Source organism: Hoplias malabaricus, chromosome 18 (assembly GCF_029633855.1).
Source record: "Hoplias malabaricus isolate fHopMal1 chromosome 18, fHopMal1.hap1, whole genome shotgun sequence".
Taxonomy (NCBI): Eukaryota; Metazoa; Chordata; class Actinopteri; order Characiformes; family Erythrinidae; genus Hoplias; species Hoplias malabaricus.
The window spans coordinates 34,713,322-34,738,626 of record NC_089817.1 but is presented as its reverse complement, the minus strand read 5'-3'; the positions used below and the strand labels follow the sequence as shown (position 1 = coordinate 34,738,626).

Sequence of the window (25,305 nt, the reverse complement as noted above, 5' to 3'; positions counted from 1 at the left end):
AGTGTGTGTGTGTGTGTGTGTAATCCCCTCACAGACGGGTTTGTTGCCTGACTGATGCTGGAGTGCTCCATGTAGATGTTTAATGGAGGGGTTGGATTATCCTCCCACTCTCACACCCCTGTAATCTAGGGTCAAGTGGTACGGTCCATTCCAGGCCTCAGTCTAACTCTCTGTTTAACAACAACAGGTTCCTGAGAGAGGAACAGTCTTCTCTTCTCTTCTCTTCACCACTTTTCCTCTCTTCTCCTCACCTCTTATCTCTTCCTTTCTCTTCTCCTCACCTCTTATCTCTTCCTTTCTCTTCTCTTCCTTTTTCATCTTTTCTCTTCTCCTCAACTCTTTGCCTCTCTTCACCTCTCTTCTCATCCCCTCTTCTCATCCCTTTTCTTCTCCTCTCTTCTTCTCTTGACCCCCACCTCTTCTCCTCTCTTCACCTCTTCTCCTCACCTCTTCTCCTCTCTTCACCTCTCTTTTCTTCCCTTCTCTTCTCCTCTCTTCTTGTTACCTCTTCTCTTCTCTTCTCCTCTTCTCCTCTCTTCTTTTCACCTCTCTTCTTCCCTTCTCCACTCTTCTCTTCACCTCTTTTTTCTTCACCTCTTCATTTATTTTATTCTCTTCTCTTCACCACTTTTCCTCTCTTCACCTCTTCTCTTTTCTTCTCTTCTCTTCTCTTCTCTTCTCTTCCTTTCTCTTCTCCTCTATTCTCTTCCCTTTTCATCTCTTCTCTTCTCCTCTCTTCCCATCCCTTCTCTTCTCCTCTCTTCCCATCACCTCTCTTCTCTTCTCCTTTCTTCTCTTGACCCCCTTCTCTTCTCCTCTCTTCCCATCACCTCTCTTCTCTTCTCCTCTCTTCTCCTCTTTACTTCCATTCTCTTCTCCTCTCTTCACCTCTTCTCCTCTCTTCTCTTCTCTTCCCTTTTCTTCACCTCTTCTCCTCTCTTCACCTCTTCTCTACCCTTCTCTTCACCACTTTTCCTCTCTTCCCTTTTCTTCACCTCTTCTCCTCTCTTCACCTCTTCTCTTCTCCTCTCACAGAGTTAACAGGAGCTCTTCTGTCACCTGACGGGGTTTTTATCTTGCAGCTGATTGGTCCAGCCGCTGTTTCCCGACCACTCCTCTTCCTTCTCCTCCATCTCCTCCATCACTCCCCTCCTCCCCTTTTCCTTAAAAGGTTTTAATCCGAAGTGTTTCCCCTCGTTAAACGCGCTTTTATCTCCCTCCAATTAGCGACTGCTTCATTAAATATTGAGCGCGTCTGTGAAGGATTAATTTTTAATGCTGCGTTTGAGGCGGAGAGTTGTACAACAACTTCCCCTGGAGCGATGGAGAGAGACGGCCGCTCACACTCGTTTACCGCACTCGTTTACCCAGCGTTTAGAAAAGAAAAGAGAGAAAACACACTCCCTCGCTTCTTCAAACACAGCCAGGCGAGACGGCCTCTCTGACCCATCATACATCAGTGTCTCTCTCTCGCTCTCTCTCTGACCCCCCTCATTCTTTCTGTTTCTGTCTCTCTCTCACACACCCCTCCCTCACTCTTACTCATTCTCTTTTTTCCTGTTCTCTCTCTCTATATCTCTGTCCATCTCTGACCCACCTCTCTCGCTCTCCCTCTCTCTCCCTTTGTCTCTCTCTCTCTCCACCCCTGGTACACTCCAAAACACATTGTAGACGCCCCCTTTTCAGCTTCAGTTGTTTAAGGCCTGCTCTGGAGCAGCTGCACATGAGCCCAAAGCCCCGAGGCCCAGTGCCAAGTGTGGACCAGATGGGAACAAAGCCCCCCCCCCCCCCCCCAGAACTGGGCTGTGGAGCAGTGGAACTGTGTTCTCCGGAGAGATGTTGGTTCCAGAAAAGAAAAGAGAGAAAGAAAGGGGAGAAGACACACTCCCTCTGAAGCTAGTGTGGCCGAATGCCATCAAATCCTCACGGCAGTGTTCCAGCGTCGAGTGTAAAGCCTTTCCCAGACGAACAGAGACTAACGCCCTTCGTAATGAAGCCTCGAAAGTTTCTCAGCGGTTTAAAAGTCACAGGAAGAATGTAAAGATGTGTGTGTGTGTGTGTGTGTGTGTGTGTGTCCGCTGGGCTGTGTGTAAACACACTGACCTTTTCAGGGAGCTGAAGAACATCTCACCCTCCACAGCTCTCCATTAACCCCTTACACCCCGGCCCTCCCTCCACCCCGTGGACCACCGCTGTGAGGATTTGATGGAATCCAGCCACATAAACGTGACTGAGCTCACGTGCCGATGCGGGATGACTGGTTCTGGATCACAAACGCAGCTCCAACTCATCCCAGATGTAGCGGAGAACACGGTTCCACTGTTCCACAGCCCAAACCTTAATAGAAGAGGTGTGTGTAGATGGATCACGTACCTTTTGTTGAGGGAATTCCAGTAGATGGGCTCCAAGTTGGCCGCCTCGATCAGGGCTCGCTCCAGCAGGAAAATCAGGAGAAATCCCAAAGCATGAGCGCCCATCTCCCTCCAGCAGAACCAGAACCAGACCCAGAACCGAGATCAGAACCAGGGGAAAACAGAGAGGCTTGTTATGGACAGATACAGGGGTCCATCAAAGTGTGAAGAAGACTTCTAACTTCACGTTTGTAGCAAACAGAAACGGCACTAATTTCAGCTCTACACCAGTCCCTTACACCGTGTATACCACAGAATAATAGCGGACACGAAGGACACGGCGCAGACGGTCGGGTACAGCCCTGGTGCTCCGTCTTAGGGGAAATCTATAGAAGCAAAAGAGACGAAAGCATGGCAACAATGACCACACACATTCCACCACCCTGTGAGAAGACCACTCATGCAAGTCTTACACTGGGATATTACAGTGTAGGATGGAAGGTGCCAAGAGAGTAAAGACGAGAAACAGGAGTCGAGGACTGAGCCTGAAGCCTGAGCTCCGCTGGAACCAACAGAAGCAAAAGAGACGAACGCGTGGCAAAAATGTCCAAAGGTATTTGGCCCTCTCCGAGCAAACAGGCTCCCCATAAATCCCTCACACACACACAGCCATAGTGGAGAGGGTAACGTAGGACACAATGAAAAGAGTTAAGAACAAGTCTGAAGTTTGAACTTCGCTGGAATCCAAAGAAGCAAAAGAGTGTGAAGCATGGAAAAAAACGAAGAAATCCCCCTGTACTCTGTCTTTCAGAAGAAAAAAGAGTGAAAGGACAAAGTAGAGGTCTTCAGAAACAAACCCAAAGAATCCAAAGAAGGAAAAGAACCCGAATCACTGCAAAAATAGATGATCAAAACTATTGGGACACAGTGAGGAGTGTTAAAGCAGTGGAAGGACAATAAACACACACACACACACACACACACACACACACACAGGAACAAAGCTTGGGCTGGAACCTGAAGAAGGAAGAGAGAGACTCGGAGTGAAAGAGCGTCCCTGGGACATGTGTCTAAAGAGTGGAAGGTCAAAACATACACCTCCAGGAAGAAGCCTGCAGCTCGAACTTCCCTGGAATCCACACAGGCCAAAAATGTGTGGACACCGAGGGCTCAGAATCCCCTCCACACACAGGACACAATGGGAAGAGTCCGAAGAGTGAAAGGACAAAAGTACGGTCCAGGAACCAGCTTCAAATCTGGACTCCGTCTGAATCCAAAGAAGCGAAAGAGTCGACAGCGTGGAAAAAACAAGCAGAAACGTGTGGACCCTCAGAGACAAGAATGTCCCCTGATGTCACGCGCATGCACATGGCCCGGGACACGGGTGCTGGACCCGACTGATGCTCACCAGTGTGGGGATGATGTTCCAGGGGAAAATAATCCTCCACTAGCATCCGCAGCAGGAGCCTAAAACCTCAGCCTCCTCTCCGAGCTCCATCCTCCGGGAAAGAAGCCGCTGTCCATCGGAGCCCTGACTTTCTCAGTAGAACAGAAGGATCCCGGAGAACCCTGAACTTCTGGGTTCTGCTGCACTTCTTCTCTGTTCTCCTCCTCCTCCTTCACGTCTCCAGTGGAGCCCCTGTCCCCAGAACTGTCCCCGTCCACTTCACACTCATGCTCAGTTCATCCGGAGAGAGGCGACGCGTCCGAACATCAGAGAACGTCTCTTTCAGGAGTCGCGAAGCGAGGGGGGAAATGCATTAAGAGCGCGCCGTGCCACACACACACACACACTCACTCTCTATCCACTCGGCGCGCGCGCGCACGCGCGCACACACACACACACACACGCGCGCACTCACTACGTCTGAAAAGAGAGAGCTCACTCAGCTCAACGCTCGCGTGAATCTGAAACTGTGTGTGTGTGTGTGTGAGAGAGAGAGAGAGACAGAGAGAAAGAAAAGAGAGACAGAGAGAGAGAGAGAGAGAGAAAGAGACAGAGAGAAAGGAGAGAGAGAGAGAAAGAGAGAGAGGGAAAGAAAAAAAGAGAGAGAAAGAGGCACAGAGAAAGAAAAGAGAGAAAGAAAAGAGAGAGAGACAGAGAGAGAGAGAGAGAAAGAAAACGAGAGACAGAGAGAGAGAGAAAGAAGAGAGAGAGAGAGAGAGAGAGAGAGAAAGAAAAAGAGAGAGAGAGAGAGTTTCCAGGACCGTGAATCAAATTTCAAACAAAGGTTTACAATATAATTCTTTTTTCTGTTATATTTGTTTTTTTTGTCTCGTGCACACACTGCATTAATTCGGATTATTTCATTAGAAATTCGGATGCAGGAAAATCCGATGTCTAATGTTTGACTGAAAACCCTCCGCAGTGCAGCAGCGCCACTCCAGCGCCGCCTCGTGGCAGGACAGCGCCACTACAGCTCCATCACAAACACGTGTTAGAGTCGTGTAACTTTCCCTTTCCGCTGTGACAGAGGTTCTCAACCTCGCCTCTGAACAGCAGCAAGACCTGGGAACGTCTTAATGCGTGAGAACGACAGCCTGTTTCAGTTGTTGGCACATCTTTATTATGAAGAGACGCCCCCAGCTGGTCTCTGCAGCCCCTGGATCATCACTCATTCATCCATCTTCTGTACTCACTTCACCTTGATGTTTCTCAGCGCTTAGTTCATATGGTGCTCTGCATACTTTATTAGCCCCCTTCCCCTCGTTCTTCTGCTGCTGGAGTTTTTAAACCTTTTGCAGCCACAAGAGCACAGAAGCTTTATACCCCTCCTGCTGACTCTTGGCCTTGAGCATGATAACCTTAGGCTCAAGTGAGGGACACAAGCTCAGTGACTGACCACCAGCAACAGTGGCACCTCTAATAGACAGTAGATAATGTGTTTACGAAGCCCCAGTGTCTGTAAATGGGTAAAAAAACAAAGTGTCTGGGTCCGGTGCTAGGCTTTCTCTCTCTCTGCTCACGGCAGAGAAACGCCATCTGGAGGTTTTTAGACAACGGAGAGACTCCAAACGCTGAAAAGCACCAACCGAGATGAGGATGTTGCTCTATTCCTGCTCCATAGGGGGGTAACACTGACTTATTTTAGCTGTTAATGTTACATTACTTAAGGTGGAACTGACTCTAAATTCAGGAGAGCGCTAACGGTGTTAGCGACAGTGCTACAAAACTAAACACCTCGAGATGCAGCAGCCGTTTTCCTCTTCAAACACACCTTAAAATGCGTGAAGCTTCTGCACACGAACAAACCAGAGCCTCAGAGGACTGCTTCACAGACTAATGGATTAAGCCTAGCCTCACTTCACTGGAAACTGTCCTGTCCTGTCCAGGATCCGTCATTAAAGGTGCAGTCCATCATTTCCTCCTTCCTCCAGCGTCGCACACGCGCTGCACAGTGAGATACGAGCCACTGTCGCTGACGTTACGAGGAGGACCGAGGGGCGAAGTGTGAAGAGAGAAAACAACAAAAGCAGGTTCAACATTTAAAAACTTTATTTGAGGTTTAACATATTTTGATCATCTCAAAGGAAACAAACAACTACACCTCCGTTTTCACCAGGACCTCATCCCTCATTCTTATCCTCCCTCCCTCGCTCGCTCGCTCTCGTCCTTTGATCCCAGAGGGAGGTTTACCTCTGTCTCTCTTTTAAAAACACGCTAAAATTACTCCCACACACTCGAGAACACATCAGGAATCCCCATGTCCGTGTTTTCATAGCCGCGTGGAGGACGTCAGCAGACTCGGCCGGAGGGGGACGGGGACAGGGGGACAGGGGTGGGGGGAGGGGGTACGTACAGAGGGGGGCACCGTAGCTCTGCTCTGTACAGTTAAGGCATGAAAAACAAACCCGGGAACGAGGGGAAAAAGGGACGGAGGGAAATAAACTGAAGAAGAAAAGGGGCATTAAACATTTACACTATTTACATGGCATTCAGTGCCACACACACCTGAACGTGTACACACACACACACACACACACTGTTTACACCGGGTGTTGGAGATCAGGATTAAACCTGGATGTATCTGGATTTAATTCTAATCGTGTCAGGAGAATTTTATCCAGATGTTCACGTTGTTAGGTCACGTTCAGCGCTGAAAGCTCCTCCCCCTGTCCCTCAGCTTCTAAAAATACCCCACCCCCTAGACCCAGCCTCCTGTGGGCTTCGATATAAAAATAACACTAGACTCCGCCCACTGAACCCTACAACCAATCAATACGCTGTTCCCCTTTGAGGATAAACTCCACCCACTGGACCCTCCCCACGTGGGACAGACGCCCCCTGCTGGGCCAATGGCTTCTGGAAGGTAATTATTCATCGTTTGGTAAACATCAGTCACAGCCTTCATTCAGATTAATGAGTGAGAAATGAACACCTATAAAATCTGTGTTTAAATCCAGATTATAACAAAACCACTTTAAACGACCGGGTGTAAACAGGGCCTCAGACAGCAACCGGGTCTGAAACAGAGGTCTGTTACAGTGGTACGGTTCCTGTGGCGGTACCACCAGCAACAAATTAACAGCCCCCAGTTCAGTCCTGAAAACAAAGAAGAAGAGAGGGATGAGAGAGAGAGAGAGAGAGAGAGAGAGAGAGAGAGAGAAAGTGTGTGTGTGGTGGTTGCACGTAGATGGAGATAAACGGCAGCTGAATCCTGGCATCCGTCTATACAGCAGTCCTCCACCAGGGGGCGGAGTTGAGCAGAGCTCAGGAGACACCCAGGTGAGACCTGTCAAAATAAGAGCACAAAAGAAAACGGTTATTGTATTAACCCTTGTGTAATCCATAACTACGACCGTAGTTTAGAAGATAAACATTTGTAAATAATGCAATTTAAAGAAATAATATTTTAAGAAGTGGAAAAATAAATACACGTCACAAAAAAGCCTTGCATTTAAAAGCTTCTCAACTAAAAACATGTCAAATAAAAGGTTTATGGGCTAAATAAATAAATTAAATCCTATTACAAAATAAAAGCCAGTAACAACTATCAGATTTAAAAAGAATAGATCTTTAAATTGAATAATAATAATAATAAATCAAAAATGTTTACGGAGACAGTTGAAGCGTTACCTGTCCGTTCTGCTCGGGTTCTGAAGGGTTAATAGTACTCTACATGTTTTTCTGCACCGCTGAGTGTTGATCGGATCTTCTTCGTCGTGGAGGTAAGAAGTCGGATCAGCGTCCGAGGCTCAGTCCGTGAGAAAAAAAAAATGTGGAGTGGTGGAAAATCCCGCGACGCACCGATCAGTCGAAAGGCTCCGGGGCTGCTCCAACAACTCGGGGAGCACCGGCGCCTCCAAAAGGCAAAGAGAACACATTCTCCTCTCTGGTATAAAGGGTTTTATTTGTCGAACATTCATCCGACCGTTTTTCCGGGAAACGCCGTCGGATTTCCTTCACTTGACCAGAGTGTCCATCTCCGTGGAGGCGGAGCTTCGGCTGGTTGTTTGATTCCTGACGTCCTTTCTCCGGTTCCTCTCGTTCGTTCTCGCTCGGTAAAGTCTTAGTTTCGTAAAAATATAATCCAGGCGTCGAGAGCGAGAACGAAGAGCGAAGCGCGTCTCAAAAAGCACAGATTGTTTCCTCGAGATGAAGAAGTACCGACAAAGTCCTCGGGCCCTCGTCTCCAACAAAGCGGCTCGTTTCTGTCAGTCTTTTGCTGAAGAACGGGGTCTGACTCCAAGGGGAAGAGGAAAGAAAGTTCTCTAATCCAAATTCAACATTTAAAAAGAACCTAAAAAAATAAAAATAAACGGAAACAATCGTTTGATTTCTGTCAGAAAAACAATCAAAACAAAACAAAAAAATAAATCCTAACGTCTTTGAATCTAATGCTACAGGTCCTTGGCTCCGGGGCCAGGCCTCGAGTCCCGAGATAGAAGCTCCTGCCGCTGGAGAAGTGTCTGGAAGAAACGGCTGGAAGATGACGCTCCGTGTCCGGTTTATCCGTTCAGAAAGAGCCACGTCTCCCCCTCGGTTCAGAGAGATGATAAATGTGGCGTTTGTTTTACATTTAGCTTTTGTTTAGGAATACATTCATTTGTAATATACTTCCCCCAAAGCAATGGAAAACAAGGGAGTAATATGATGTTTAAAAAAAAACCAAACAAAAAAAAAAAAAAAAATACAATAAGGTAGCAGCCTCCAAAGTGCTCCAAATCATAGAAGTTCAAATACTTTGTTTGCAACGATAAAAAAATAAATCCGTTATCGTTCATTTCTTTTCAACAGCAATGAAAAATAGTAACGTTAAGTCAATCGCACATAAAACACACACCGAGATCACAGCGCCATGGCCACAGCCATTAAACACACACTCTCACACACACACACACCCCACAAAAGGCAAAACGTTCATATCTCGTCCTCGTCGAGAATGCTCCATGTTCAGAGAATTAAGAAAAAGAATAAAAAAAAAAGAGAAATAACGCAGTTACACAGTTTTGTGGTGTTTGGAAAAAACATAGAAAAAAAAAAACTATGCTATAAATATCTGGACACCATCACACAGGCCCCCACACTGCCCCCGAAAAATAGAGGCACACAAAAGGCCAATACAGCACCACAGACCAGAAACGTGAAAAACACTGCCCCCACAGGCCACAAGTGGAACCGCACCCACAAACGACCTTCAAAACTGGAGCAATGTTTTACTGTCCAATCTGAACCTATTTACACTGTTTGTGATACTTCTCTCGCTCGCTCTCTCACACACACACACACACACACTCTCTCTCTCACACACACACACTTTAGTATACATGCTCCAAGTACAAAAAAAACCCGCAGAACAAAATAAAAACATGGCATTTCTTTTATACATGTCGGTAATAAACTGTGTGCAGACTCTTATTTTCTTCACATTTCCACACGCGCCTCTCGCTGACGAAAAACAAACAAAACAAACCCCAAACAAAAAAGCAACAAACAAAAATAACAAAAAATAAAATCACTAATCTAAACTGTTTTTTGTCTTTTTCTCTTTAAGTGCAAATCTTCAAGTTTTCATTCATATTTTTATAGCTTTACCTTTTGTACGAAAACAAAAATACAACAGTGTTTATCTTTCAAGGAAAAGGGGAGGAGAGAAGTAAAAAAAAAACCTCCCTCCTCCCGCTCTTTTCTCGCAGGCTGTGCTCCGTCTCAAAACAGAGGTGTCCCCGAACCCCTCCCCGAATTATTTCTATTGTTTGCATACAAATACTCTACACATAATATATGCCACAATATATTCACACGTGTTTTTTTTCTGCTGTATAAAAAAAGACAACATTTCAAATATTGAAACTCTGGTAAATAAAGTGCAATAGCTTATAGTTTAAGGTGCTTTTGTGAAAGAGGTGTGAAACACCGCCAAACGCTCTCTCATTCTCTCTCTCTCTCTCACACTCCCCTCGTCTTCTGTGGGCGAGTGAGGAGGGGATTGAAACAGAGACATAGAGAGAGAGAGAGAGAGAGAGAGAGAGAGGGAGAGAGAGAGTGTTAAGAGTGGCTCGCCCTCTCACCCCCTCTCCCTCGCTGAGCAGTGCACATTCATCTGCTAGGTTGCTCCAGGTTAAGGCCTCAGGTAGAACTCAAGTAGGTTTGTTTTCTGCTGGATCAGGATCAGTAATCCTCCACCGTCTCCATCTCTCCCAGCATCATCCGCTCGCTCGAGCCCAGGAACGAGTATCCTGTGACAATCAAGGTTGGAGTTAGACAAACGTCCTCTAAAGCAGTCAGTGCAGGCGAATGAGCACCTCCTTGTTCAGATTGATGTACTGTTATTCACATGAGCAGTCTGGACGATGACCAATAACTACATCAATCAGAGGACATTAGAGAGAGAGAGAGAGAGACAGACAGACAGGCCATGGTCCACTCACCGAGGATGCTGGGATCCGAGTGGAGCATCATGCTGGGTTTCTTCTTCATTTTCCCCCCCTGACTGTCGTACATGCTGCTACTTTTATTCATGTGAGCTGACTGGAACATGGACTGGGAACAAAACAAACACTTAGATATGTACAGTGAGTAAACAAGACTCCTACAGCTCACGATGTAAATACGTTTATCTCTGGAGGAAAAAGGAAACAAATCTACCTGTAAGGGGAAGTTCATATTCAGCCCAGCAACCTCCTTAGACAGCTACGGAGACAAGATTCACAGAGCGTTACACGTTTCAGACTTAGTGTGTGTGTGTGTATTTAATTAAAGGAGCCTCTAAGACTGAGGGGAACTGCAGTTCTCTCTGGTTTGTTTATGTTCAGAAGTGCCACATCTTTTAAGGTGGAGCGGTGCGTGTGAGTAAGAAGCGACTGTATCTTTTAAGGTGGAGCGGTGCGTGTGAGTAAGAAGCGACTGTATCTTTTAATGTGGAGCGGTGCGTGTGAGTAAGAAGCGACTGTATCTTTTAATGTGGAGCGGTGCGTGTGAGTAAGAAGCGACTGTATCTTTTAAGGTGGAGCGGTGCGTGTGAGTAAGAAGCGACTGTATCTTTTAATGTGGAGTGGTGCGTGTGAGTAAGAAGCGACTGTATCTTTTAAGGTGGAGCGGTGCGTGTGAGTAAGAAGCGACTGTATCGTTTAAGGTGGAGCGGTGTGTGTGAGTAAGAAGCGACTGTACCTTTTAATGTGGAGTGGTGCGTGTGAGTAAGAAGCGACTGTATCTTTTAATGTGGAGTAGTGCGTGTGAGTAAGAAGCGACTGTATCTTTTAAGGTGAAGCGGTGTGTGCGAGTAAGAAGCGACTGTATCTTTTAAGGTGGAGCGGTGCGTGCGAGTAAGAAGCGACTGTATCTTTTAAGGTGGAGCGGTGCGTGCGAGTAAGAAGCGACTGTATCTTTTAAGGTGGAGCGGTGCGTGCGAGTAAGAAGCGACTGTATCTTTTAAGGTGGAGCGGTGCGTGCGAGTAAGAAGCGACTGTATCTTTTAAGGTGGAGCGGTGCGTGCGAGTAAGAAGCGACTGTATCTTTTAAGGTGGAGCGGTGCGTGCGAGTAAGAAGCGACTGTATCTTTTAAGGTGGAGCGGTGCGTGCGAGTAAGAAGCGACTGTATCTTTTAAGGTGGAGCGGTGCGTGCGAGTAAGAAGCGACTGTATCTTTTAAGGTGGAGCGGTGCGTGTGAGTAAGAAGCGACTGTATCTTTTAAGGTGGAGCGGTGCGTGTGAGTAAGAAGCGACTGTATCTTTTAAGGTGGAGCGGTGGGTGTGAGTAAGAAGCGACTGTATCTTTTAAGGTGGAGCGGTGCGTGTGAGTAAGAAGCGACTGTATCTTTTAAGGTGGAGCGGTGTGTGTGAGTAAGAAGCGACTGTATCTTTTAAGGTGGAGCGGTGGGTGTGAGTAAGAAGCGACTGTATCTTTTAAGGTGGAGCGGTGCGTGTGAGTAAGAAGCGACTGTATCTTTTAAGGTGGAGCGGTGTGTGTGAGTAAGAAGCGACTGTATCTTTTAAGGTGGAGCGGTGGGTGTGAGTAAGAAGCGACTGTATCTTTTAAAGTGGAGCGGTGTGTGTGTTTTTTTTAATGTTGAAAAGAATAGCCCCATGTCTCACCTGCTGCTGCTGCTGCCTCTGGTGGTTTGCTTTCTGCTTGGCACGCCGTTCCAAGAACTGCTTGGCGAACTCTTTGGCTTCGACGGTGTCACCCAGATACGAGCGGATGAAGTCGTGCACCTCATAAGGCGACTCCACCTCCTTCAGGTACGCCACAATCGTGGCCACTGCGAAGAAACACAACAGACGGTGTGTCACATCGGATCAATACCCACCTCACTCTATTTTCTGCTGAAATAACACCTGAATACCTCCGCGACTACTGCACCGCACATGTGCAAATCCAGCTGCACACCTGCATCACCTGTTCTTAGCGCACTGAAACGCAGCTCCACTGGGTAGTGTGGTAACTGATCATACACAGATGTACGTGTGGGTGTGTATGTGCATGAGAGATAAAGAGAAGTATACTGCATATGTTACCATCCACAGAGGAGGAGCTGTTGGCGGAGGTGTTGAGAGCGTGCAGCATTTGTTCACACCAAGTGGTGAAGCCGTCCTGAGGCTTCATTCCCTGCAGCAGCTTCAGCAGACGCTCCTCCTCCTCGGTTCTCTTCCTACGGTTCATCATGTACTGCTCACTGCAGACAGAGAGAGTACTCCATACTCAAAAGAATTATACAGCACACCAGAGCTGGACAATAATTCAACATCAATATATATTGCAATATAAAATGCTTCAATAGCAGTGATATGATTTTTAAACACGTATCAATATTTCAGTACACGTTATTTACAGCATCTGTCACTGACTGACGGTCATTAGAGGGCGCTGTCGTCAGTTCAGCACTCGATTTAAAATATCAATATTGACAAAGCCAAGAGGCTTAGGTTTGATGGTGATGTCATGTTTTTTGTTATTTTCCGGAAGCTTTTCAGTGTTTATATCGATATCGATCAAAATTAAGAAATACATTGCGATATAAATTTTGGCCGTATCATCCAGCCTTAGACGTAACAAATGTGTAATTAAAAGAGAGAGAGAGAGAGAGAGAGAGACAGTGTGAGAGAGACAGAGTGTGAGAGAGAGAGATAGAGAGAGAGAGAGTGTGAGAGAGAGAGTGTGAGAGAGAGAGTGAGAGAGAGATAGAGAGAGAGAGTGTGAGAGAGAGAGAGTGTGAGAGAGAGAGATAGAGAGAGAGAGAGAGTGTGAGAGAGAGAGATAGAGAGAGAGAGAGAGTGTGAGAGAGAGAGATAGAGAGAGAGAGAGAGTGTGAGAGAGAGAGATAGAGAGAGAGAGAGAGTGTGAGAGAGAGATAGAGAGAGAGAGTGTGAGAGAGAGAGATAGAGAGAGAGAGAGAGAGAGTGTGAGAGAGAGATAGAGAGAGAGAGAGTGTGAGAGAGAGAGATAGAGAGAGAGAGAGAGAGTGTGAGAGAGAGATAGAGAGAGAGAGAGTGTGAGAGAGAGAGATAGAGAGTGTGAGAGTGTGAGAGAGAGAGATAGAGAGAGAGAGTGTGAGAGAGAGAGATAGAGAGAGAGAGTGTGAGAGAGAGAGAGAGAGAGTGTGAGAGAGAGAGAGTGTGAGAGAGAGAGACAGAGAGTGTGAGAGAGAGAGACAGAGTGTGAGAGAGAGAGAGACAGAGTGTGAGAGAGAGAGAGAGACAGAGTGTGAGAGAGAGAGAGACAGAGTGTGAGAGAGAGAGAGACAGAGTGTGAGAGAGAGAGAGACAGAGTGTGAGAGAGAGAGAGACAGAGTGTGAGAGAGAGAGAGACAGAGTGTGAGAGAGAGAGAGACAGAGTGTGAGAGAGAGAGAGACAGAGTGTGAGAGAGAGAGAGACAGAGTGTGAGAGAGAGAGAGACAGAGTGTGAGAGAGAGAGAGATAGATAGAGAGTGTGAGAGAGAGAGAGATAGATAGAGAGTGTGAGAGAGAGAGAGAGAGAGAGATTCTGTGAGTACCTGAGAGATGGGCTGCTGTGGCTGGTTTTCATTCCCATGTTCCTGTGGTTTGCCTGGTTCTTCAGCGCCTCATCCCACAACCCCATCCCCCCCGAGCTGCTGACCTTCCCCTCCATTCCTGACCCTGTCCACATCCCAACAGAGCCTTCTCCCCACTGACCCATCGCCATCTACGTGTGAGAGAGAGAGAGAGAGAGAGAGAATCACTTTTACATTCACTTATAAACAAATCCCCAGCAACACCAGCATCAACCAGAGAACACATTTTCCGAGGACTGCACGTGTGACAGCTGTAAGTGCACGGACTCCAGGGAACAGTCTAAACCTTCTCCTTTAACTTAGATGTGGACACTTAAGACGTGATTAATCCCCGGGCCGATGTAGGTCAGTAAAAAGCGAGAGAGAAGATCCACAATCGCATCAAACTAAACTAAAATGACATCAAAAGCAAGAAAACCCAGGCTCTGGTTTCAGTTCTGTTCTATAATTTCTACTACAGCTTTGTGATCATTTCCAATGGAGGAATATTAAGGGTGTGCTCCTGTAACCTAGAGCACATTTGTATGTTGATGAAGTGAGTTTCAATTAAAAGTTGAACATTCTGTATGTTGTCATTTATAATTCTTAGCAATAAATAAAATCAGAATCTGCCAATACAACGGCAATCGGCGATCCTCTAATTTCTAATTCACACACAGTCTGTTTTACCCTCTGCTGCTGCTGCGCTCTCTGCTGCTGTTGCTGCTGCTGTTTGTGCAGCCTCTCGGCCTCTAGCTCCAAAAGCCCCAGGTTCTTGCCCTGAGCTTTGCCCAGAGAGAGAGGTCCGGTCTGGGCTGAGCTCCAACTGGAGCTCCCCTGTCCCGTCTGCTGCTGCTGGCTCTGCTGAAGAAGCTTCATAATGAGCTCCTGCTGCTGGCGCTGTAGAATGAACACACACACACACAAAGTTACCGTTACATACACAAAACGTCCTTCAGTTCCTGGATTCTCGTTACAGTGAAGGATTTCAAGGGAATCTGAACCTCTACAAATCGCTGTTGCTTTTGTCAGTTTGCTGCTCATTGACTTGCACTGTCCAATGCACTCTACTGTTCTACAGACATCGCTGCATCACAGCCGTGTCCTGCTTGTAAACGATGCTCGGCATGAACAAATCTATGTAACTATGCTCTAAAAGTGTTTCTCTCTCACCTGTTTCCTCCTGTACAGCTCCTCCTCCTCCCTCCTCTTCTGCTCCTCCTGTTGCCTCCTCTTCTCCTCTCTCTCCGTTTTCGCTCCTCTTCCTCTCTCTTCGCCCTGAGTTCAGCTTCACGTCTTTCCTGCTGGAGCTGAGACACACACACGGGCAAACAATTCAATAAATACTAGACGAAAAGGTAAAGAGAGAGAGCTCAGAATACAGAAAAAAACAATAACAACTGACTTTCTGCAGTTGCTCGAGAGTTGGACCCTGAGATGAGTTGCTCATGGTTAAGTCCCACAGACTGGCATCGCTGCCTGGAGAAACAGAAAAGAGTTAAACGTTCATTCTCTCCAGTGATTATTCTTGTTCACGTTATTAAACCAACCACATTATGGTTTACCACATTAATCTGTACTAAATGTATTTTAAACATAGACACTTAAAGTAATATGGTCTGCTTTAATCGCTGACCTGACGGCTGTGAGGATGAGGTATGCATGTCCCACATGGGGCCAGCATCCGGCACGGACACGGACCTGTTCATCGCAGGCATCATCCCTGTCTCTCTGCTAACATCACACACACACAGAGAGAGAGAGAGAGAGAGAGAGAGAGAGAGAGAGAGAGAGAGAGAGAGAGAGAGAGCGAGAGAGCGAGAGAAGAACAAGAGAGAGAACAGTGAGAAGAGCGAGAGAAAAGAGAGAGAGAAAAAAGAGGAGAGAGGAGAGAAAGAGAAGAGAGAGAAAAAAGAGGAGAGAGGAGAGAAAGAGAAGAGAGAGAAAAAAGAGGAGAGAGGAGAGAAAGAGAAGAGAGAGTAAAAAGAGGAGAGAGGAGAGAAAGAGAAGAGCGAGAGAGAGAGAGAGAAAAGAGGAGAGAGAGAGCGAGAGGAGACAGACAGAGAGAGAGAGAGAGAGCGAGAGGAGACAGACAGAGAGAGAGAGAGAGCGAGAGGAGACAGACAGAGAGAGAGAGAGAGCGAGAGGAGACAGACAGAGAGAGTTAATCAGATGCTAAAGACTCTGAGAACAGAGCACACGGAATGAAATGTTTATCGTGGTTAAGCTCATTTCAGAAATGTGAAAAAGTTACCTGTTCAGGTGCTGGAACCTCACTTGGAGCTGCTGGTAAAGAGCAGCAGTAGCCGCCTGCTCCAGCTGCTTCTTCAGGAACTCCTGGTCCATGTTTCCCTAAAACAGAAACAGAACAATTCAGAGTGCCAAAGAGCATGCAGAGCACTACGCACAAACCCTAGCTGATTAAATCCAACCCCTATCAAAGCCGCCTCCTCTCACCAGCAGGGGAGGAGGTGAGGGTCCTGGAGAGAAAGGCACGCGCCCCCACATCTTAATAACGTCTCCCAGAGGCTGAAATCCCTCGTCACAGCCTCTCTTCACCAACAGAGTCATGGTGAAGTAGCCTGCCTGGAACCACTCGTACATCTCCATCTGGCTGAACGGACCTGGGGGGGGAAGAGCAGAGAAACACTCAGAGCCTCAAACGAACCTCTCAGTGTGTGTTTAGCTCCAATAACTGCTGTTAAAAACTATTAATAAGGATCTTTCTTTTTTCATTCCCAGTGCATCACACTCTCCACAGCCCTGCATCCAGGTGAGCCGAGTTAGCAAAGCTCCTCTGAACAAAATTCAAACAATTTTCCGATAAGAACCAAATCTCGCCACTCAGGAGCCTCCCCTAATCGCCTTCAATGGAAGCGTGGGATTGGGAGAAAATCTTAGGTCCGTTCCAGCGAATATTGCAGAGTCAGAGTTTTTCACAGCAGTGGTGAATGGAACCAGACGTCTGAGGAGATTAAGGCCTGTAAAAGCTTCCTCACAAGAAGTTACTGCGTGAAATAGTTATGAATACAGAGCCTTCCTCCGAAACCCTGTTCCCAAATCTGAGCTCGGAGATGATGATTTTGGCCTAAAACTTCATTTAAATCCAATGAAGGTGCAGAGGTACATTCTCAAAGACTTATTTTTATATATATCTCTTCATTATAAATAAATGTATTTCACTAACAGCTGTGGAGCATTAACTAACAGACACAAGACACCGGGTTCCTATCCTCACGACTGTACAGACAACAAAAACATGGTAGAACTTCCCTTTAAGTCAAGGTTAAACTTTGAGGTGTGTGTGTGTGTGTGTGTGTTTACCCTGGATCTCTCCTTGCGGGTCTTTGTAGAACCACTTCATGGCCGACTCGTGCGTCAGAGCCAAGGCGCTGGAGGAGTGGGAGAGCGAATGTGAGGCCGGGTGGGAGTGTGTGTGTGTGTTGGGGTGTGTGTGAGTGTGTGAGTGAGCGGCGGCACTGTGGCTCTCTTGAAGCGCTTGAGTGAAACACTCCTCCTCCAGGGAAGTGTCCTGAAGAGAGGCGACCATCTTCTCTGCCTCCTGGAAACACACACACGCGCGCGCGCACACACACACACACACACAGAGCAAGAGAGAGAGTGAGGAAAACGTAAGCGATTGTATTTAACAAACTCTACAAAATCTGAATCTACAAATCTCAGTAAATTATTAGAAAGTAAAAGAGGGTTTAAATGACCCTTCAGCTCTAGTTTAAAACACCTGTGGTGCGTGGCGTTCTAGAAACAGCACCTAGAAGCTGTATTTCCACCATGTTTATTCACAAAAGGTATGAAACAGCAAGCACTGGAGAGTATTTCCAGCTTATTCTGGTTTCTAAAGGTGAAATGAGTACGGTTTCTATAGCAACCTCATTACATTGCAGCTTCCTTTAATGCAAACGTTATTCAATTAGTTCAAAATAGAACGGCTGTTTCCGCAGCTCTGTGTCCACTCATGGGTTAAACAGACAAGTGAGTTAAGTTCATAACAAAGCTTTAAAACAGTGCTTTTTTTTATTTTTTAAAGTGGATAAACGAGTCCTTTTCTGGAATTTCCAGTTTCAGACTGGAGTCCGTGTGTAGAGACTCTGACCTGCTGAAGGTGCTTCATGCCGTCCTCCTCCTCGGTGTCTCCCCCTGCTGGGGGAAGGTCAGTAACAGAGGTGGGGGGAGGGAGAGCCACAGCAGCGGATAAGGGACTGCTGCCCCCTGCTGGAGCTGCATCTGAAAAACACGAGCGGGTTTGGAGTTCAGAGAAATGGAGGGCACTTTGATGAGGGATCAAAGACGTACACACGATCCTAATAAAGAGATGTGTGGGAAAATTCAATATTAAAGCTGCTGCTGGTTGAGGACAGTGTCACAAAGGCAGTAAACACATAATGAAATCTATCAGACTGTGTTCACACAGCAGGTAATAAACAGTGGCCCAAATCCAGTCTGTTTACTAACGTGTGACACAGATGAGTTGACACACTGAATTTGACTTTTTAAAATCAGATTTGGGCCACGTTCATATGAGGTACTGAAATCCGATCCACATCCGATCTGTGGCCATGTGACTCTGTCTGAACATGTGATTAAAGTCACTCTGGCCACTGGGTCTGATCTATGGACTAGGGTCCAAGGAATTTTAGTTTTAATTTGAGGTGTTAAAGACGTGGAAACGGCAGAAATCGTTCTCGTTTTGTAAAAAAAAAAAAATAGGTTTTAATATCCTTTACAGTGGGGCGGCACGGTGGCGCTGCAGGTAGTGTCGTAGTCACACAGCTCCAGGGACCTGGAAGTTGTGGGTTCGATTCCCGCTCCGGGTGACTGTCTGTGAGGAGTGTGGTGTGTTCTCCCTGTGTCTGCGTGGGTTTCCTCCGGGTGACTCTCTGTGAGGAGTGTGGTGTGTTCTCCCTGTGTCTGCGTGGGTTTCCTCCGGGTGACTGTCTGTGAGGAGTGTGGTGTGTTCTCCCTGTGTCTGCGTGGGTTTCCTCCGGGTGACTGCCTGTGAGGAGTGTGGTGTGTTCTCTCTGTGTCTGCGTGGGTTTCCACCGGGTGACTCTCTGTGAGGAGTGTGGTGTGTTCTCTCTGTGTCTGTGTGGGTTTCCTCCGGGTGACTGTCTGTGAGGAGTGTGGTGTGTTCTCCCTGTGTCTGCGTGGGTTTCCTCCGGGTGACTCTCTGTGAGGAGTGTGGTGTGTTCTCCCTGTGTCTGCGTGGGTTTCCTCCGGGTGACTGCCTGTGAGGAGTGTGGTGTGTTCTCCCTGTGTCTGCGTGGGTTTCCTCTGGGTGACTGTCTGTGAGGAGTGTGGTGTGTTCTCCATGTGTCTGTGTGGGTTTACTCCGGGTGCTCCGGTTTCCTCCCACAGTCCAAAAACACACGTTGGTAGGTGGATTGGCGACTCAAAAGTGTCCGTAGGTGTGAGTGAATGTGTGTGTCCACGACCCTGAACTGGATAAGGGTTACAGATAATGAATGAATGAATGAATCCTTTACAGTCCTTAATTGATACTCTGCTTTTAACACAGAGATTTGCATGAAATGGACGGACTTGGTCCGATACCAGATTCGGGCCACTCTTCCTGCTGTGTGACGTCTCCACAGTTTAAGCTGAGTGAGTATTGGTTGCTAAATGATGAGCTATACATTTCCATGAGTCACATTATCTCCACGGCTCTCGTGCAAAATTTAAAGACACAGTACGTGGAGAAGTGATTTCACTTTACGCAGCTGTGAATATTGACCAAGTGTAAACACCTTCACTGGGCTGGAGGCTTGGCTTCGAGGGGATGGTAACGGGAGGCAGTGATGTCTCCTGCTCTGAGGGGTGAACCAGGGCAGAAAAGGAGGAAGCGGGAGGAGATGAGGACTTCATTTCTCCTTCTGAAATGCAAGCAGTTTCAGCATCTTCCACTGGATCGGAAACAGAGGCGTAAAAATGTGAGAAATCAGGCCTTTAATATAAAGTACACTTCAAAACAGAGCTGAACTGCTCCACCTCACCTTTCTCAGAAGAGCTGTTCTTCCTCTCCAGGCCAGGCTCCTCCTCTTCCTCCAGAGCCTCAAACTCCAGCTCCTGGTCCTCGGGGATGGTGTCTCTGGATGATTTCTAAAGGAATAAACACAGGTCTCAGGTGTCTTCTTTTAATGACGACAGCCAACTGGCCGCCCACTGAAGGGGGGTGTCTTTAAAACACTCACCTTGACACACATGAAAGCCCCAGTGGAGTCGAAGGTGCCCATCTCTCCCTCCTCTTCATCAGTGCACCATTCCGGCAGGCCGTCCCTATCCTCCTCTCCGCCCTCGCTGCCCGACCTCCGCCGGCCCATGTCTCCATCGCGAAAATCAAAGTCGAACTTCCTCCTCCGGCCTTCTCCGCTCGCGTGGTCTCTCCAGCCGGCCGAGCGGGGACCGCCGTCTTAAAACGGCGAGAGAGGAACACAAGTCGTATCAAAAACGATACTGAGCACAGGGAAAAAAAAATTACTCTCATAGCCCACGCCATTTGTGTTTGTTCTCTCTTCCACCACATCTTCTTTAAACCTCTTAACTCTGTGTGAGTGAGTGTGTGGTTCTGTGAGTGCGTTTATATATATATACCATCCCGGCGAGTGCCTGCTATCCTCCAGCTGCTCCCCATCTCCAAACCGTCCTCCTCCTGCTCCTCGCGGAGTGTCCGCCAGTTATCGCTGTCGGAGCGAGCAAAGTCCTTTCTCACCGAGCCTCCCTCCTCAAATCCTCCGCGTCCTCCCTCTCGCCGCAGGGGCTTCTCAAACCGCCGCTCACCTCTGAAACACAGCGAAACAGCCATATTAAAAACACACACACACTTTAAACACTTACCTAATAAATTGTGGAACTAATAACACACAAATAAACGTAGGTTCAACTTAATTCACAATAAAATCTACGGCTGCAACCGGTAACAAGAATAACATAGGAGTCCTTTACTCTTCACCAACCTGTCGTCCCAGCTTTGGCTGCGGTGCATCTCTCGGCTGCGTCCGAAACTCAGCTCCTCGTCTACACCTCTTTGGTAGAAACCTCCCTCGCCTCGTCCTCTTCCTACAAACACAAACACAGAGGTGTCCTTTTCACTCAAGAGAGAGAGAGAGAAAGAGAAAGTGAGAGAGAGAGAGAGAAAGAAAATGGGCTAACCTCGTCCTCCACGGGTGCTCCCTCTGCCACGGGGGACGCCCGCTGGAGGAGCCGTTCCTCCTTTACCCATGAGCCTCAGCACAGCCACGCTGTTCACAGACATAGAGAAGTTCCTCTGTGGAGAGAAGAGAGATCACACGCCACGTGAAGGAGAGAGACGACGTTTTATCTTCCAACAGAAGCATCTCAGACTCATCTCCGTCATCGTGAACTCACCTGCTCTTCCTCGGTGAGTGGCACCAAGGCCAAGGGCTGCTGAGGCTCATCCTGAAGGATCGCAGCAAACTCTTTATCCTGCATATCCTCCGGGACCTTAACACACAAAGACAGAGTGAGCGTGTGTCAGACAAGCACCACCCTGAGGGCAGTCGTAAAAACGTGTGAAGTGTGAATCACCGTCCGTCTGCTTCTCACCTTGTTATCTTTGATATAAAGTGCTAACATCTCCTCGCGGCCATAGCGGTACTCGGCCAGCTTGGACTTTGGCATCGCTGGGGAAGGAGGAGGGGACGTCACGCTCCCTCCTCTCGATAGTGCACGGAGCCTGGAGACACAACACAAAACCCACTTTACCTTCAGAATCTTCAGAACGGAGAGAGTTAGGATTATGTTTGGATCTGGAATTATTTTTTGGGGTTTTAACGTTTTGCGATGCAGATGATAAACAAGGATCCCCCTCAAACGTTTCACCCCCCCTTTGCACCATTGAGAAACCATTCAATCACTTCCCTTTAAAATCGAATCCACGGAAACATCTGCTTCCTCATTTGGAAGTCTTACGATGGGGAAGTAAAGCGCACATGCACAAAATGAGTCTGCTGCAGGAGAAAGAAGAGAGACAGAGAAACGCTCACCATTCTGGACCGAAGTTAAGCGTCTCAGCAGTCATATTCTCCTCCTCCTAGAGGCTCAAGAGGTTTCTGCAGATTTCAAACATGCTCAAATGAGACTAAAGTGGATACCAACAAACAAAAACATTCCAAGAAACCACGCTGTGTGAAGAAAAGCAGAAGTATTACACATCTAACGTCCCACACACAAAGGGTTAAGAAGGTCACTTTACAACCTTTAAGAAATGTTAGGCACCAAAATGACTGTTTCCAACTGACATCACATTTCCCAAACATTTTAAACGATTTAAAAACAAACAGGACGCCTGTGACCACGTTTCTAAGAGCGATATTAAATATGTAAAAAAGAGTGAGCTCTGAATGGTCGGTATAACCCAGCATTTCACAACCCTCTTAGGGAATTACCCTCAGCTCTTCTCCTGCTGTGAACGCGTGTCTTTGGGCTTAGGGAGTCTGCCTTAAAGGAGCACCAAGTAGTATTCATTTACTTTAAAAATACAGCTTCAAATCAGTGTAGAGTCTCTGTCATTAATACTCCAGGCTCTGCTTTGCAGAAACTACACTATGTAGCTTTTAGAAGAGGATTGGACCCCATTACACTGCTGTTAAAGTGAGTTACACTCGGCACATGAGCAAAAATACCCAGACTCACCCGATTTTAGAGTTCCTATAAGCTTTGTAAAACACTCCTTAAAATGTCAGAGAAGTGAGTGGAGCTTAAAGGTTTGGACCAAGCTTGGTTTCACATGAAAATCACTTACAAACTAATTCAAAAAGCAGGTTACAACCGTACAGAACTTCTCTTACCTCGTCCAAAGAGCAGGACTGAACTGGACCAGGGGGCAGACGCAGTGATGCTGAGGTGGGCTCGGTTACTTAGAGCTTTTATGGGTGGATTAATAGCTGCCAGATTCCAGGGAACCGCAAAAGCAATATGGAGGAATATTGAGAATAATGTAAGCGCTCACAATAAAGTGATAACACCCAAACTGCTCCAGTAAGACCCTGCTTCGGATAATGAACAAATGAAGTGATAAAAGCACACTACGCTCTGCGAAGTACAAAGAAGTGGCAGCATCGATATGAGCAAGTGTTTCAGGGCAGTTCTGTTGTACTATTGCTGTGCGTCTCTCTTATTTTCCTCCCAAAGGCTTTGATCTCTCTCTCTCTCTGTTGTTTTTCAGATGCTTCTTTACAAACACACCTTCAGCATTCCAGTCACCTACAGAACAATCAGAGACAGACAGTAAGTACTGATATAATGAGATGAAACATGAAGACAAACATATAAAAGCAAGCAAATGTTTGACTTTGCTTTGAATTCAGTTGATTTTATTAAAGGGTGCCATACCACTACTAGTCCACTTTAACCGGACTGTACATTATTTCTGAAGAAAACAAGCAGCTAGTCGTGTTTAAGCACTGGCAAATCCACCTTTATTCTAGGAAAAGCTTACTGTTTATTCCCAACCAGTGTTTTCCTCTAAAATAAAGGAGTGAAGAATGTTTTCCAGCAAATACACCAGTGATTTCCATAAAACAGGCATGCCATTTCTTCACAGAGGACATTATCATCAGTAACAGGTCATCGAGGAGTGAAATGAAAGATTGTTGACAAGAAAAACTTAACCACATTTGTGGATAAGGTTAGAAAAGTGAGCATCAACTGTTTGAACACCGGAGCGAAGGAACCGGGCTTTCTCCTCCTCCAACAGGTCCAGCTGAGGTGTCCTTGGGCAAGACACCTAACCTTCAGCTGCTCCTTGGGTAGTGTGTGTGTGTGTGAGAAATGTCAAGTATGGATTAAACTCAGTCTCCATTTCTCTGAATGCGATTAATAAAATCTAACTTCTTTTTTAAAACGTAAAAATTTGAAAGATTAAGTAATAATGCAGCTTTTAAGGTCCCATACTTAAATTATTTCTCGTGAAATTCACCAGTAGTTTAGCTCCTTTCTATTTCAAAAATGTCCAGTCCACCTTAAATAGTGCAGTTCAGAGCCAGCTTTAGCTTTGTTAGTTTTACAGAACTCAAGACTCGCTTTATATTAATATTTAATACATGTATAACGATCTCCTCATAATTTCTGATGAGTGCTGATAAGATGAGTGAAAGAATACTGAGAATGTTTCAAAAAGAAAAGGAAGTCGTGGGGATCCTGAGAACAGTATCCGCGTTCCCCACACTCTGCAGCGGTCGCTCGCTAAAATTTACCTCGCGGCTTTATATGAGGCCTTCGACCGTTGAGCCATTTACACGCTTTTAGCAGCAGAAACACAACCACACGTGTAAAACACAGAACGCATTAATGTTGCAGAATGTCCACTGTCTCACCTTTATTTACTTTACGTGTTTATCTGTATTTGTTTTGCAGGGTTTGCCGTAGAGGTAGCCTCCGCCTGCCAGCGAGCGTTACAGCGGGCTAGCTAGCGGAGCCAGCGCCAATGCTCTCCAACTCCGAGTCTCCGCTTTATTCCGCTTTAATTCCGTTTGTGCTCCGCATTAAAAACCCAATTCGAACCCGCCCGTGTGTGTCCTCTGCAGCGCTGCTCTACCTGACACTGAACTGTTTACTTGTTTTTTTGTTTATATGTTTATTTTCCGCCTCACGCTTCGCTCCTCTTGTTGTTTGTTTTCCAAAAAAATGGCTGTTCAAAATGAAGCAAGTGATGAAGAACCGATTCTCAAAGAGTCGAATCCTCGAATCAGAAGCGTCTAAGAGTCAGAGACGGGACTGTGAAATAAGTCAGTGCTCTGGGGAAGGCCTTAAAGCAACACTAGATAATATTGTTCCATTAAAATGACAGCTTCACAGTCCACTGACAGCTTGTGACAGTCCACTGAGCTGTAATTGGGAGAACAGAGCTTCTGTCTTTGCTACTCCAGGCTCAGCACTGCAGAAAATGCACTATGTAAGTTTTGGAGGAGGGTAGAAACTCACTCAATCCCCATGCTCCCATTCCCCAACACAATTTATTTCAGGAGAGTTCTCTAAATTACACTTCCCTTCCCTCAGAACACTGCCGTAGAACACAGATTTATGGCAAATGATGCTTAGATTAGAAAGATCAGGAGTCGAATCCGATGGTTTCTTCAATGGTTTCTTGGATTCGATTCGTGGAGCTGAGGAATCGATTCCTCAGGAGTCCAGAGTTGGAGTCGAGTCCTTAAATCCGGAGCCGTTCATCACTACATGAAGCATGTGACTCGCTGTGTCCAACCAGGGCACGCGGTTCCACTGAAGACCAGTTGTTTTCTTACTTGTGTTCCAATAACCCTTGAGCACTTGTGCACTTGCATACTTAATACAGTTATAGTATGGCGCACCAATTGTAGACATAGAGAGTTGATGGCAGATGTTTAAATGCACACACAAGCCCACAGACACACACTGTAAAAATGACACTGGAGCAGCTGCCCATGAGCCAAGCATCAACATGCTCAGTGCCAAACATAGGCTGAAGGGGGTTTGGTTTTTCAATGGA

General features: G+C 46.7%; 1 protein-coding gene across 1 annotated transcript; it reads right to left on the bottom strand.

Annotated features, from left to right (window-relative positions):
- Positions 1-5,856: 5,856 nt before the first annotated feature.
- gigyf1b (GRB10 interacting GYF protein 1b) lies at positions 5,857-24,481 on the bottom strand. The gene is given in 27 exon segments (XM_066650533.1): positions 5,857-7,084; positions 7,429-10,031; positions 10,224-10,335; positions 10,441-10,485; positions 11,886-12,052; positions 12,309-12,466; positions 13,785-13,954; positions 14,493-14,702; positions 14,976-15,047; positions 15,050-15,112; positions 15,208-15,281; positions 15,439-15,536; positions 16,057-16,154; positions 16,260-16,426; positions 17,127-17,364; positions 17,917-18,047; positions 19,568-19,723; positions 19,814-19,919; positions 20,012-20,229; positions 20,412-20,599; positions 20,774-20,876; positions 20,970-21,084; positions 21,186-21,281; positions 21,384-21,513; positions 21,824-21,889; positions 22,628-23,042; positions 24,155-24,481. Coding segments are annotated over 24 exon segments (3,018 nt in total). The 5' UTR covers positions 21,859-21,889; positions 22,628-23,042; positions 24,155-24,481; the 3' UTR covers positions 5,857-7,084; positions 7,429-9,963.
- Positions 24,482-25,305: the final 824 nt, after the last annotated feature.